Raw genomic sequence first — 12,028 nt, forward strand, 5'->3', positions numbered from 1 at the left:
CACACAACATTTCTAAACATTTGCAATTCAGCTCACTGATTTCTGCAGGAGAGAGGCTCTGGTAGTGCAAAGCCATTCCTCCCATATGCTGTCTCCTCTTTGCTGCCACCAGCTCTCCCATAATGCACCCCCCTTACGTAGAATAAACCAGGGGTAGGGAATCTTTGGGGACGCGGGTGGCGCTGTGGGTTAAACCACAGAGCCTAGGACTTGCTGATCAGAAGGTTGGCGGTTCGAATCCCTGCGATGGGGTGAGCTCCCATTGCCCGGTCCCTGCTCCTGCCAACCTAGCAGTTTGAAAGCACGTCAAAGTGCAAGTAGATAATTAGGAACCGCTCTGGCGAGAAGGTAAACGGCGTTTCCGTGCGCTGCTCTGGTTCGCCAGAAGTGGCTTAGTCCTGCTGGCCACATGATCCGGAAGCTGTATGCCGGCTCCCTCGGCCAATAAAGTGAGATGAGCGCTGCAACAAGGAATTCAGTACCCTAGACTGGGAATTCCATTGCCAAGAGAGCCCTTGTCTGCTGGGAAACCTAGCTTTGCACAGTCCCACATAAGGGGTGTTTTGACACAATACCGTCTGTTGCGAGAACATGTTTATAATCTATTACGCATTTTATCTTGATGATTTCTAGTCTTTATGTGACAAATCGCCACTGGCAAACTGAAAAATTAATAAATCTCAAACCTTTCCTCTGTAGGAATGTTCAAACTTCTTGACGTGATATTATTCACCTTTCTTTCTGAGCACTTTTCCTATGCTGGTTGCCACCTCTCAAAAAGAAAAATAGTCACAACTGTATACTGGGTTCTGAATGTTTTATGGTTGATATTCTTCCGTTGTTCTGGAAGCCTTCCATCCTGAAGGGCAGGATGCAGCGGCTATAAATTAAATGGAACTGTGTGCCCCTTATTTTATATGATTGCATCTGAAGGAAGCACCAGAGCTCAATGGGTAGAACAAAGACTTTCCATACTGACGGTCGCAGGTTCAATCCCTGGGACTGGGAATGTCCCCTGCCTGAAACCCTGAGCAGCTGCTTTCAGCCAGTGTGGACAATACTGAGCTACAGGGACAAATTGGTCTGACTCTGTATAAGGCAGGGCTACCATAGCATTCTGATAGTTGCCTTATTTCTTCCAGTTCCTTTCTGAATACTTCTTAACACTGAATTTTTATGTTATTGTTCAGAATTGCTAGGCAATATTTACCGTATTTTTCGCTCCATAGGACGCACATAGGATGCGCTCAGGGGGTTTCAGGCAGCCTTGCCTCCGCTCCTGGAGCTTGCTGGGCCGGGGGTGGGGGAAGCCCGAGCTTCCCCCGACCCCAGCCCCCAAAACAGGTCAGGGAACGGCGGTCCCTTCTCCCTCCTGGGGAAAATCCCACAAGAGCCGCGCGAAGCTTGTGTGTGGTTCTTGGGGGCTTTTCCTGCCTGCCTCCCCCCTGCATTCGCGAAAGGGGCGCTGAGCAGAGAGGGGGAGAATTTTTTCCCCTTGTTCTCCCCCTCCTATGGTCTGATGCGTCCTACAGAGCGAAAAATACGGTAATTTTTTTTATAAAAAATGGCTACTGTGGAGGGAAGATATGACCCTTGTTCGAAAGGCATGGCAATGTCATCCTGGCCCCACTCTCTTTCCCATCCTGAAAGGGCCACTGGTTTTCTAAAATGCCCGCAGGGTTCAGAGCTTAGCTGGGCATAGCCAGTTGTAGCAACCAGGCTGCTGCCCATTTTTTTTTCATCACTGGGAAAACGCAGCGTTTCACCCCATAAACTTTCAACAAACATGCTTAGCGTTCCTTGTGACTTTCTCTTATCTGATTCCCTCCCCTTCCACGGTTGAATGAGGCTTCCCAGGTTCTTTGCCTCTCAATAGGGAAGTATTTTGTCCACCTTTCCCAACATTTTTAAACAGACTGTGAACGTAAAGGGGAATTGGCCTCACTTGGTTTTCAGCCGATGCACTTAGAACACCCTGAAACCTCCTCCGCCTGTTTTGTCTTCCTGCAGAATCCCTTTATGGGGCGGAGTTCTCATCACAATTGCTGACACCTTTATGTTTCTCTTCCTGGACAAGTACGGTAAGCTCCTTTCTTATATAAGCGCTCCTCCTCCTGTCCTTAGTAATCTGACGAGTGGAGCAAGAGCACTTTCGCAATCAACTCTGAGTAGGCCCTGCTATTCATTGGGGCATGGTTGCAAAATCCTGGAAAAGTGCTTTTGCCTGCAACTCGCTTTGCAAACACAGACTCTACATTGGAGGCCCTGCTGGGAATGAGGATCAGAGCTTGTGTGGCTGTCCAGATTGTAGGTGAAGTCTCACAATCCACTTTGCAAAAGCTGTGGATTCCAGCGGCATGATGTCTTGCATGGGAAATGGCTACTGATTCAAAATGATTACCGTATTTTTCCCTCTATTACACGCAGATTTTTTCTCCTAAAAAGTAAGGGGAAATGTCTGTGCGTGTTATTGAGCGAATGTGTGGTCCCTGGAGCTGACAAGCGCGAGTGAAGGCAAAAATCAGGCAAATATCAAATCGTCCGGAGAAGGGAGGAAAGAGGAAGCTGCTGCTTTCCTGCATTCTGCCTCAGGGTCTTACTGCCCACCCGCTTCTGTTTCCTTACTGTGTTTGCTCAAACGGAACAAAGAACAGAGAAAACCCCTCCCCTCCAGGCAAGCAGAGTGGAAAGCAGAGCGTCCTTCCTTCTAATTCCTCTCCGTGCGTCTGGGACTCGAAGGCAACATGCAGGTGGGGGGGGAGAGAGAGAGAGCTGGTTGGCTTGTGGGGGGGGGACTTTTGCCTTCCTTTCCTCCCTCCGGTAAAACCCCTCTCCTGCATTCTTAGCCAGCTGCTTCTCTGCACACCCCTCTCCTTGTCGCTTCTATGTTTTTCCTTCCCTCCCTACTTAAAACGTGGTTCCAATCACGGATCCACATGGATCCTCAGGATCTTTGCATTGAGTCACCCCAAATTCACCATCAGATCACATAGCAATGATCTGATGCAAAAACAGGGCTGCAATGGTGCAAAAACGTGGTTACAAAGCACGGATCAACATGGATCCTCAGGATCTTTGCATTGGGTCACCCCAAATTCACCATCAGATCACATAGCATGTCCATGGCTACAGCCTGCACCAAAAAAATCACGCACCCACTGTTGCCTGGGGCTGCAATGGTACAAAAACGTGGTTACAAAGCATGGATCCTCAGGATCTTTGCATTGGGTCACCCCAAATTCACCATCAGATCACATAGCATGTCCATGGCTACAGCCTGCACCAAAAAAATCACGCACCCACTGTTGCCTGGGGCTGCAATGGTGCAAAAACGTGGTTACAAAGCACGGATCCACATGGATCCTCAGGATCTTTGCATTGGGTCACCCCAAATTCACCATCAGATCACATAGCATGTCCATGGCTACAGCCTGCACCAAAAAAATCACGCACCCACTGTTGCCTGGGGCTGCAATGGTACAAAAACGTGGTTACAAAGCATGGATCCTCAGGATCTTTGCATTGGGTCACCCCAAATTCACCATCAGATCACATAGCATGTCCATGGCTACAGCCTGCACCAAAAAAATCATGCACCCACTGTTGCCTGGGGCTGCAATGGTGCAAAAACGTGGTTACAAAGCACGGATCCAATTGGATCCTCAGGATCTTTGCATTGGGTCACCCCAAATTCACCATCAGATCACATAGCATGTCCATGGCTACAGCCTGCACCAAAAAAATCACGCACCCACTGTTGCCTGGGGCTGCAATGGTACAAAAACGTGGTTACAAAGCATGGATCCACATGGATCCTCAGGATCTTTGCATTGGGTCACCCCAAATTCACCATCAGATCACATAGCATGTCCATGGCTACAGCCTGCACCAAAAAAATCACGCACCCACTGTTGCCTGGGGCTGCAATGGTGCAAAAACGTGGTTACAAAGCACGGATCCACATGGATCCTCAGGATCTTTGCATTGGGTCACCCCAAATTCACCATCAGATCACATAGCATGTCCATGGCTACAGCCTGCACCAAAAAAATCACGCACCCACTGTTGCCTGGGGCTGCAATGGTACAAAAACGTGGTTACAAAGCATGGATCCACATGGATCCTCAGGATCTTTGCATTGGGTCACCCCAAATTCACCATCAGATCACATAGCATGTCCATGGCTACAGCCTGCACCAAAAAAATCACGCACCCACTGTTGCCTGGGGCTGCAATGGTGCAAAAACGTGGTTACAAAGCATGGATCCACATGGATCCTCAGGATCTTTGCATTGGGCTACCCCAAACTCACCGTCAAATCACATGTCTGTGGCCGCAGCATGAAGCACAAAAATGATACATCCACTGTTTCATTCAGAATTTTTTTTTCTTGTTTTCCTCCTCTAAAAACTATGTGCGTGTTATGGTCAGGTGCGTGTTATCGAGCGAAAAATACGGTAATTCCTTGACATGTGGCTTTCCTCGTTCCTATAGTAATCAACTTCCTGGTTTGGTATTGCCATTCGCTCTTCCCTGCCTCACCTTCCGCCAAAGAACCAGCCTTTGTACATGGCCTCTAATGCTCTATGGGCTGGTGGGCTTAGGAGCCAGTGTGGTGTAGTGGTTAAGAGCGGTAGACTCATAGTCTGGGGAACTGGGTTCGCGTCTCCGCTCCTCCACATGCAGCTGCTGGGTGACCTTGGGCCAGTCACACTTCTCTGAAGTCTCTCAGCCTCACTCACCTCACAGAGTGTTTGTTGTGGGGGAGGAAGGGAAAGGAGATTGTTAGCCGCTTTGAGACTCCTTCGGGTAGTGATAAAGCGGGATATCAAATCCAAACTTTTCTTCTTCTTGTGTACACTTTTCATGGAAAGAAAGCCCATTGAGCTTGGTAGACTTTCCTTTCAAGTAAATGTCATGGGATTGGGCTGGAAAGAGTTTCCATTTTGTGATGCAGGTGTGCACCTGTCACTCAGTATTATGGAATCCTTCCTGTCTGAGAGAGAAGCCACAATGCTTTTGCTGAGTTCTCTTCCCACACCAACCCAAGCCCCTCTCTCTCTCTCTCTCTCTCTCTCTCTCTCTCTCTCTCTCTGTGTGTGTGTTCTGGGAAATGTTCTGTACTTGGCTTATGAAAATTGCTGGTCTCTTCATTGCTGGAGACGCTGCAATTCAGCCTTTCCTACCTGCCCTGCCCCCACCTCTTCAATTGCCTGTTTTCCTTTTTCTTTTTTCAAACTTGTTAAATTGTGAAAGACTTAGGGGAGCGTTTGCCCATGCTAGAATTGGAATTTGTTTCCGTTGCACCTCTGAAGCACAGGGGGGCACATATGGGTCTTTAGAAATGAAATGCCAGCATGGTTCTCCTCTTCTTCCTCCAGTGACAGACCACTCGATGGACTCTTTTGCTTCTTTAAAATTATTTGAAGACTGTCCACCCCCCTCTCTCCTGAATTAGAGTACCCGTCCATGTGTGGGCATGCTTCAATTGCGAACCGCTCTGTCCCTATAGTACAGCTGATCTTCTGTTCTAGCAAAAGAATATAGTTGTCCTGGGTGCTGGAACGAGATTGAAAATATATTTTGACTGCTGATCTAGTTGCATCCTAACAGTTGTATTCAATGCACCACTTAAGTTGCTTGTTCCATCAGTGCAAGGAATTTTCCTTGCGGAATGGAAGGGCCTCACACTGTGCTGGACATTCAAGGCATGCATGTCATTTTGTTGAATGCCGCCCCGGGAGAGCAACTTGTGCGGTGTGTAAATGCGCATGGTGCTGCTTGACCTGATGCCCAGTGTGACGAGGTGAGGCACTGAGGAAATGCTTTCACTATTCTGGACCGTATGAAAGGACTTTTGGCTCCCAAAGTATCTTTTAAAAGTGCATCTGTGTCTTTTTCAGGCTTGAGGAAACTGGAAGCTTTTTTCGGGTTCCTGATTACCATTATGGCCCTTACGTTTGGATATGAGGTAACATTGCTTTTTAATATGTGGGGTTTTTGCATTAGAGATTAAAAAGTGACTTTTCCCATTTAGGATGTAACAAAACATGTTGAACTAGATGATTCTATCTGACATCTTCTAGTGGTTTCACGTAAGTGTTGGTACAATTTGACTGGCCAGAGAAGTGGTCTTCATATAGTTTGGGATGAGCTTGTGATTTCCCATAAGGGTGAAATTTGCAGCTTTGTGGTGGTGATGCATTCACACCTTCCTTCATATTTATTTTTATTTTATCATGTTTATATCCCCTCCTTCCTCTCAATGGAAGCACGGGGTGGCTAACAATATAAAATATTAGCAATAAAATGTTGTTAGAACTTCTCATCAGAGCCAGATATGAAAATAAAACAGCAACTGTGCAGTCAGCAAAATCTGTTACACCCCAAGGGTACAGATGAATAGATCTAATGCTCTGTATCAACATGGCCATTTAAAAGTGGGCTGAAAAGAGAGATTTGCTGCCTTGGTCTTCCCCAAACCAGTGGCCTCCAGGTGTTTTGGACTACAACTCCCATCAGCCACAGCAAGCGTGGCCGTTGGTCAGGGTTAGTGGGAGTTGTAGTTCAGTAAATGTCTGTGGAAGGCTGCACTGTATGAGGTGGGGCAAGTACCTCATGAGGGCATTGCTGCATTGGTCTAAAAGTAGACACCTGTGTCTTGCCCAAGGCCGCTTGCGATTCCAGCTGTGCTAATGGCCATCCTCTATGTCCCTACAGTATTTTAGGGTGGGACCAGACCAGGGCCAGTTGCTGAAAGGGATGTTCATGCCATACTGTGAAGGCTGCGGCATCCCTCAGCTAGAGCAAGCCGTCGGGATCGTGGGTGCTGTCATCATGCCGCACAACATGTACTTGCATTCTGCGCTGGTCAAGGTAAGCTTGGGACATTGTTGTTTTTTGCCGATTTTCACTTCAGTCTTTTCCCTCACAATAGGATTACCAGACGTTCCCGGGGACAGTCCCCGGATTTGCAAATCTGTCCCCGGAGAAATTCCGTCACCGGAATGTCCCCAGATTTGCAAATCTTTCCCCAGGAAACGTGGCAGTGGCCGCCTCAGCAGCCCAGAGCCTGCCTGGTAGCGCAGTTGGCTCTGGCTGGCTTCAGGAGCTGCTCGCTGCCGCCGCCACTGTTGAAGGGGAACCAGGGATGTCCGGCGGTGCAGTTCTCCTGCCCCCTTAGTTTTGACAGATCGGGGGAGGCTCAGGAGTCATGGGCGGGCGGGTGGGTGCTGCCCAGGAGGGGCGCAAGACACATGGTTTCTCTGCCAGGCAAGGTGCAAAGCCCTTATTTTGCACCCTGTGAAACATAAATGTGCAGAGTTTTTTTAAAAACTGGGCAACAGCCGCCCGCCTGTGACTCCTGAGCCTCCCCCATCAGTCAAAACAAAGGAGGAAGGGGGCAGGAGATTGGTGGAGGCTCAGGAGTCACGGGCAGGTGGCGCACTGTTGCCCAGTTTTTCAAAAACTCTGCGCATTTATGTTTCACAGGGTGCAAAAGAAGGGCTTTGCACCTTAATACAAAATGCATGTGTGCTTGGTCCCAGGGTCTTTTGCCTCAACATCCCCACTACTGACTCCCTGTTGCTACTCGCTTCAAAAAAAAAAGTGTCCCCGGATTCATTGGAAAAAAAATATCAAATAACCATACACTCACGAATGCCACACAACGAAGTCACACTTGTGAACCTTCACACACTTGGCTTCTGAAGCGGCCGCCTGTTCTATCACACAGTGGCACCACTGTTGCTTCTGTCTCGCACGTCTGTGTACACACACACACACACACTGGGAAATCAATCCTGTGGTATAGTTAAAATGGCTGCCTTTGCTATACTGCTCGCTGTGCTAAAATACCGTATTTTTCGCCCTATAGGATGCACTTTTCCCCCTGCAAAAATGAAGGGGAAATGTGTGTCCTATGGCGTGAATGCAGGCTTTCGCTGAAGCCTGGAGAGCGAGGGGGGTCGGTGCGCACCGATCCCTCTCGCTCTCCAGGCTTCAGGAAGCTATCCACTAGCCGTGGGAGACGCAGCTCTCCCACGGCTAGCGAAGTCCTTGCCTGCAGCCAGAAGCTTGGGGCGCGCTGAGCTCAGCACGCCCCAAGCTTCAGGCTTCGCGCAGCCCTCCGCTAACCGTGAGAGAGCTGCACGAAGTTGCGCAGCTCTCCCACGGCTTGCGGATAGCAGCCTGTTCTGGGGGCTGGGGTCGGGGGAAGCTCAGGCTTCCCCCGCCCCAGCCCCGCACCTGGGGGGGGGAAATAAATTTTTTTTTCTTTATTTCCCCCCCAAAAAACTAGGTGCGTCCTGTGGGGCGAAAAATACGGTAGTAATGCTGGGGGAGCGGAGAAGAGGCCAAAGATACTCTCACCGCCCAGCAGTCAAATTGTGCCTACCATTGATGCCTTCAAATCAGCCTTCCATGAAAGGCATTCATCCATGCACCACAACAACCGTGCAGGCTGTTGGGAAGAAGCCAGAGCTTCTCTCATGGCACAGGCCCCCCTAGCTCAGCGGCCAGGAAGACAGCAGTTGTGGCTTGTTACCGTAACCCTAGTTAGAGGGACGTGGGTGGCGCTGTGGTCTAAACCACTGAGCCTCTTGGGCTTGCTGATCAGAAGGTCGGTGGTTTGAATCCCTGTGACAGGGTGAGCTCCCGTTGCTCTGTCCCAGCTCCTGCCAACCTAGCAGTTCAAAAGCACACCAGTACAAGTAGATAAATAGGTACCGCTACAGCGGGAAGGTAAACAGCGTTTCCATGCGCCCTGGCTTCCATCATGGTGTCCTGTTGCGCCAGAAGCGGTTTAGTCATGCTGGCCACATGACCCGGAAAGCTGTCTGTGGACAAATGCCAGCTCCCTCGGCCTAAAAAGGGAGATGAGCGCCGCACCCTCACAGTCGCCTTTGACTGGACTTAACCGTCCAGGGGTCCTTTACCTTTTACCTTTACCTTAACCCTAGTCTTGGTTGCCTGTTATGTTGGCAGGACACCACAGGGATTGTTGCAGCCCATGATAGGTTTCTAAAATCCAGTCACTCTTTTGAGAAGAGTGAACAGAGTTAACATCCCTCTTTGGGATATTTTACAGCTTTATAACCTTTATAGTTTTCAGTGGTGTGTGTTTTCCCTTTAAATTCACGTCCCTGTATAAAATGTGTTGTGGTTCCCATCTTGAACTAAAAAAGGACCACATCAGTAGTCCAGCATCCTTGTTCTCATGGTGGCCAAGCAGATGCATATGGGCTGCATTAAGGAGTGCTTTCTTTTCCCCCTGTTCCGAATCTTCCAGGATTCAGCTTTCTTAGACGAACCCAGGTTCTAGTATTACTGTATTTTTCGCTCCATAAGGCACACCTGACCATAAGGCGCACCTAGTATTTAGAGGGGGAAATCAAGAAAAAAAATATTATTTCCCTCCCAGCCCGAAAGAGCAAAGAAGCCAAGACAGTGAGTGGGATCCACCCCACTCGCTTTCTTGGCTTCCTCTTTAGCCCTGCACAGCCTCTCCAGCCGGGAGAGGCTGCGCGCGGCTATGGCAATTCCCCCACCTCCCGCAAAAGCCCACAGGAGCCGTGCACCCTTTAAGGAGCGTGCGGCTCCTGTGGGCTTTTCTACGAGGAGGGAGAAGGGACTGACGCGGCCAGTCAGTCCCTTCTCCCTCCTGGGGAAAAGCCCGCAAGAGCCACGCAGAGCTTGTGTGCTCTTGCGGGCCTTTCCTGCCTGCCTCCCCCCTGCATTTGCTCCATAAGACGCACACACGTTTCCCCTTACTTTTTAGGAGGAAAAAAATGCATCTTATGGAGCGAAAAATACAGTATGTTGGGTAGGCCAAGGTGGAAATTCCCATACATGAACTTTCTGTTCCGAAAGGCTGGTGTCGTCACAGGTGCATTATCATACAGCATGTATCTGTGAGACCCTTGTACACAGCCTAGCCCACCTAACTATTGACCTTCAAAAGATGGGCGAATATTCAGAATTTGCAGAGGATGCCACCTGTTGGCTTGGACACGGCCTTGAATCAACCTCTTCTTGCAGGCTGTGCTAACCTGTTCTCTTTCTGTCCAGTCTCGACAGGTGAATCGGGCCAACAAGAAGGAGGTCAGTGAGGCCAACAAATATTTCTTCATAGAATCCTGCATTGCCCTCTTCATCTCCTTCATTATAAACGTCTTTGTCGTTTCGGTCTTTGCCCAAGCCTTCTTCGGAAAGACAAACAAAGACTTGGTGAGTCCCTATTCTCTGTTTCTTTTCTGGTACACTTTCTTCCATAATATTAATTAAAGCATTCCCAGAAGGGAACAGGATATATACCAGTAACTTGGCATGATGCAAACTAAACCAATATTTGAAGCATTTATGTCGCACTCCTCTGTCAAAAAGCATCCTTTGAGTGGCTTGTGAAGATCAGTAATAAGGCAGGCACTGCCCACACATTTGCAGCCTGAAAGAGGATCACACAAAAGCAAATGGGGAAAAGAAGGGGGGAAGCCAAGCCCAGGCACTGATTCTTGGTTACAAAATACCTATAAGACCTGTTGGAAACAGTTCAAGGAAAAGGGGAGTTGCTTGGATCTCAAAATAATAAATAGAGCGACCGTACATATGGGACCAGCACAGGTGACCGTGCCTGGCGAATATTTAATATTCCTACCTTCATGGCTGTGATTCGTGGGTTGGCTACTTAATTCTATTCTGATTTTATTGTGATTTTGAGCTGTGTTTTAATCAATTGTTTGATTTTGTGTTTTTAATGTATTATATATTTGGTGTTAGCCGTCCTGAGCCTGGCCTTGGCTGGGGAGGGCGGGGTATAAATAAATCATCATTATTATTATTATTATTATTATTATTATTATTATTATTATTATTTTATTACATCCCATTTCTCCTGCTGCATCCTGATGGAATCTCCCAGCTATTATATTATATTATATTATATTATATTATATTATCATATCATATCATATTATATCATATTATATCATATTATATTATATTATATCTTTATTGTCATTGTCCCATGCAGAACAATAAAATTGAAAAACTACATAAAATTACCACAAAACTACATAAAACTACTACAAAACTACATAAAACTACTACAAAACTACATAAAACATTCAAAACCCCCTAAAAACTCTAAAACCCCATTTAAAAATACACTATACTATAGAGATCCCTTATGCTGCGTTTAGAACCAGAATTGCATTTGCGTAGAAACTGTTTCTCAGGCGGCTAGTCCTGGCCTTTATAACCCTATACCTTCTTCCAGAAGGCAGAAGCTGAAAGAGATCATTTCCGGGGTGCGTACTATCTTGCGCTATCTCTGCCGCTTTATTATGGCACCTGGCAGCATAGATTTGATCTAAGGTGGGAAGAGCGCACCCAATTATTCTCTCTGCAGTCTTTACAACCCTGGATAGCATTGTTTTTTCCCTGGCCGTGCAGCTCCCAAACCACACACACAGACCATAAGTTAATACGCTCTCCACATATATTATATCATATATCATATCATATCATATCCCAGCAATATGTTCCTTTCCTCATACTTGGACCAACCTTGTGAAAACGTTGTTTTTGAAACATGTCAAAATTTGTCTTTGCAGCAAGAAATGTGTGCAAATAAAACCTTTGCTCCACCTTCGTTGTTTCAATCAAATGGGACCCTGGATGTCGATATCTATAAAGGGGTGAGTAGGTCTTTGAACGGAAATATGCATTTTTCTTGAGGCAGCAAAGGAATAATTGGGCTTGGCTCAGAATCGTCTTTGATCGTTTCAGCCCTTGCTCCCACAAACAAAGTTGACTGCATTTAAAATTCATGAAGAACCTTTGTGTAGCCAAGGAAAGGTTGAATCTAATGTTATGCAAGCAGACTTCCACTGGTACATTGGGACTTTCCCTCCTCTTCCCCCTTGCCCCCCCCCAAAGCACACATCTCAAATCTTCCAGAGAGACCCCCAGGAGCAGATTTTCGGGGGTGCAGGAGGTCCCATTGGAATAGCAGAACACAATAACATTT

The 12,028-nt window shown here is 47.6% G+C and overlaps 1 protein-coding gene across 5 annotated transcripts in view; it reads left to right on the forward strand.

Moving 5' to 3' along the window:
* Window positions 1-12,028, forward strand: part of SLC11A2 (solute carrier family 11 member 2) — a 71,236-nt gene that overhangs the window by 35,293 nt on the left and 23,915 nt on the right. For all 5 annotated transcript variants that reach the window (XM_053372608.1, XM_053372625.1, XM_053372601.1 and 2 more), the window contains 5 exons: window positions 2,011-2,081; window positions 5,904-5,971; window positions 6,721-6,876; window positions 10,069-10,227; window positions 11,613-11,696. In XM_053372608.1, coding sequence (XP_053228583.1) covers window positions 2,011-2,081; window positions 5,904-5,971; window positions 6,721-6,876; window positions 10,069-10,227; window positions 11,613-11,696 — 538 coding nt within the window. The remainder of the gene's footprint in view (window positions 1-2,010; window positions 2,082-5,903; window positions 5,972-6,720; window positions 6,877-10,068; window positions 10,228-11,612; window positions 11,697-12,028) is intronic.

Source organism: Podarcis raffonei, chromosome 2, assembly GCF_027172205.1.
Source record: "Podarcis raffonei isolate rPodRaf1 chromosome 2, rPodRaf1.pri, whole genome shotgun sequence".
Classification (NCBI taxonomy): Eukaryota; Metazoa; Chordata; class Lepidosauria; order Squamata; family Lacertidae; genus Podarcis; species Podarcis raffonei.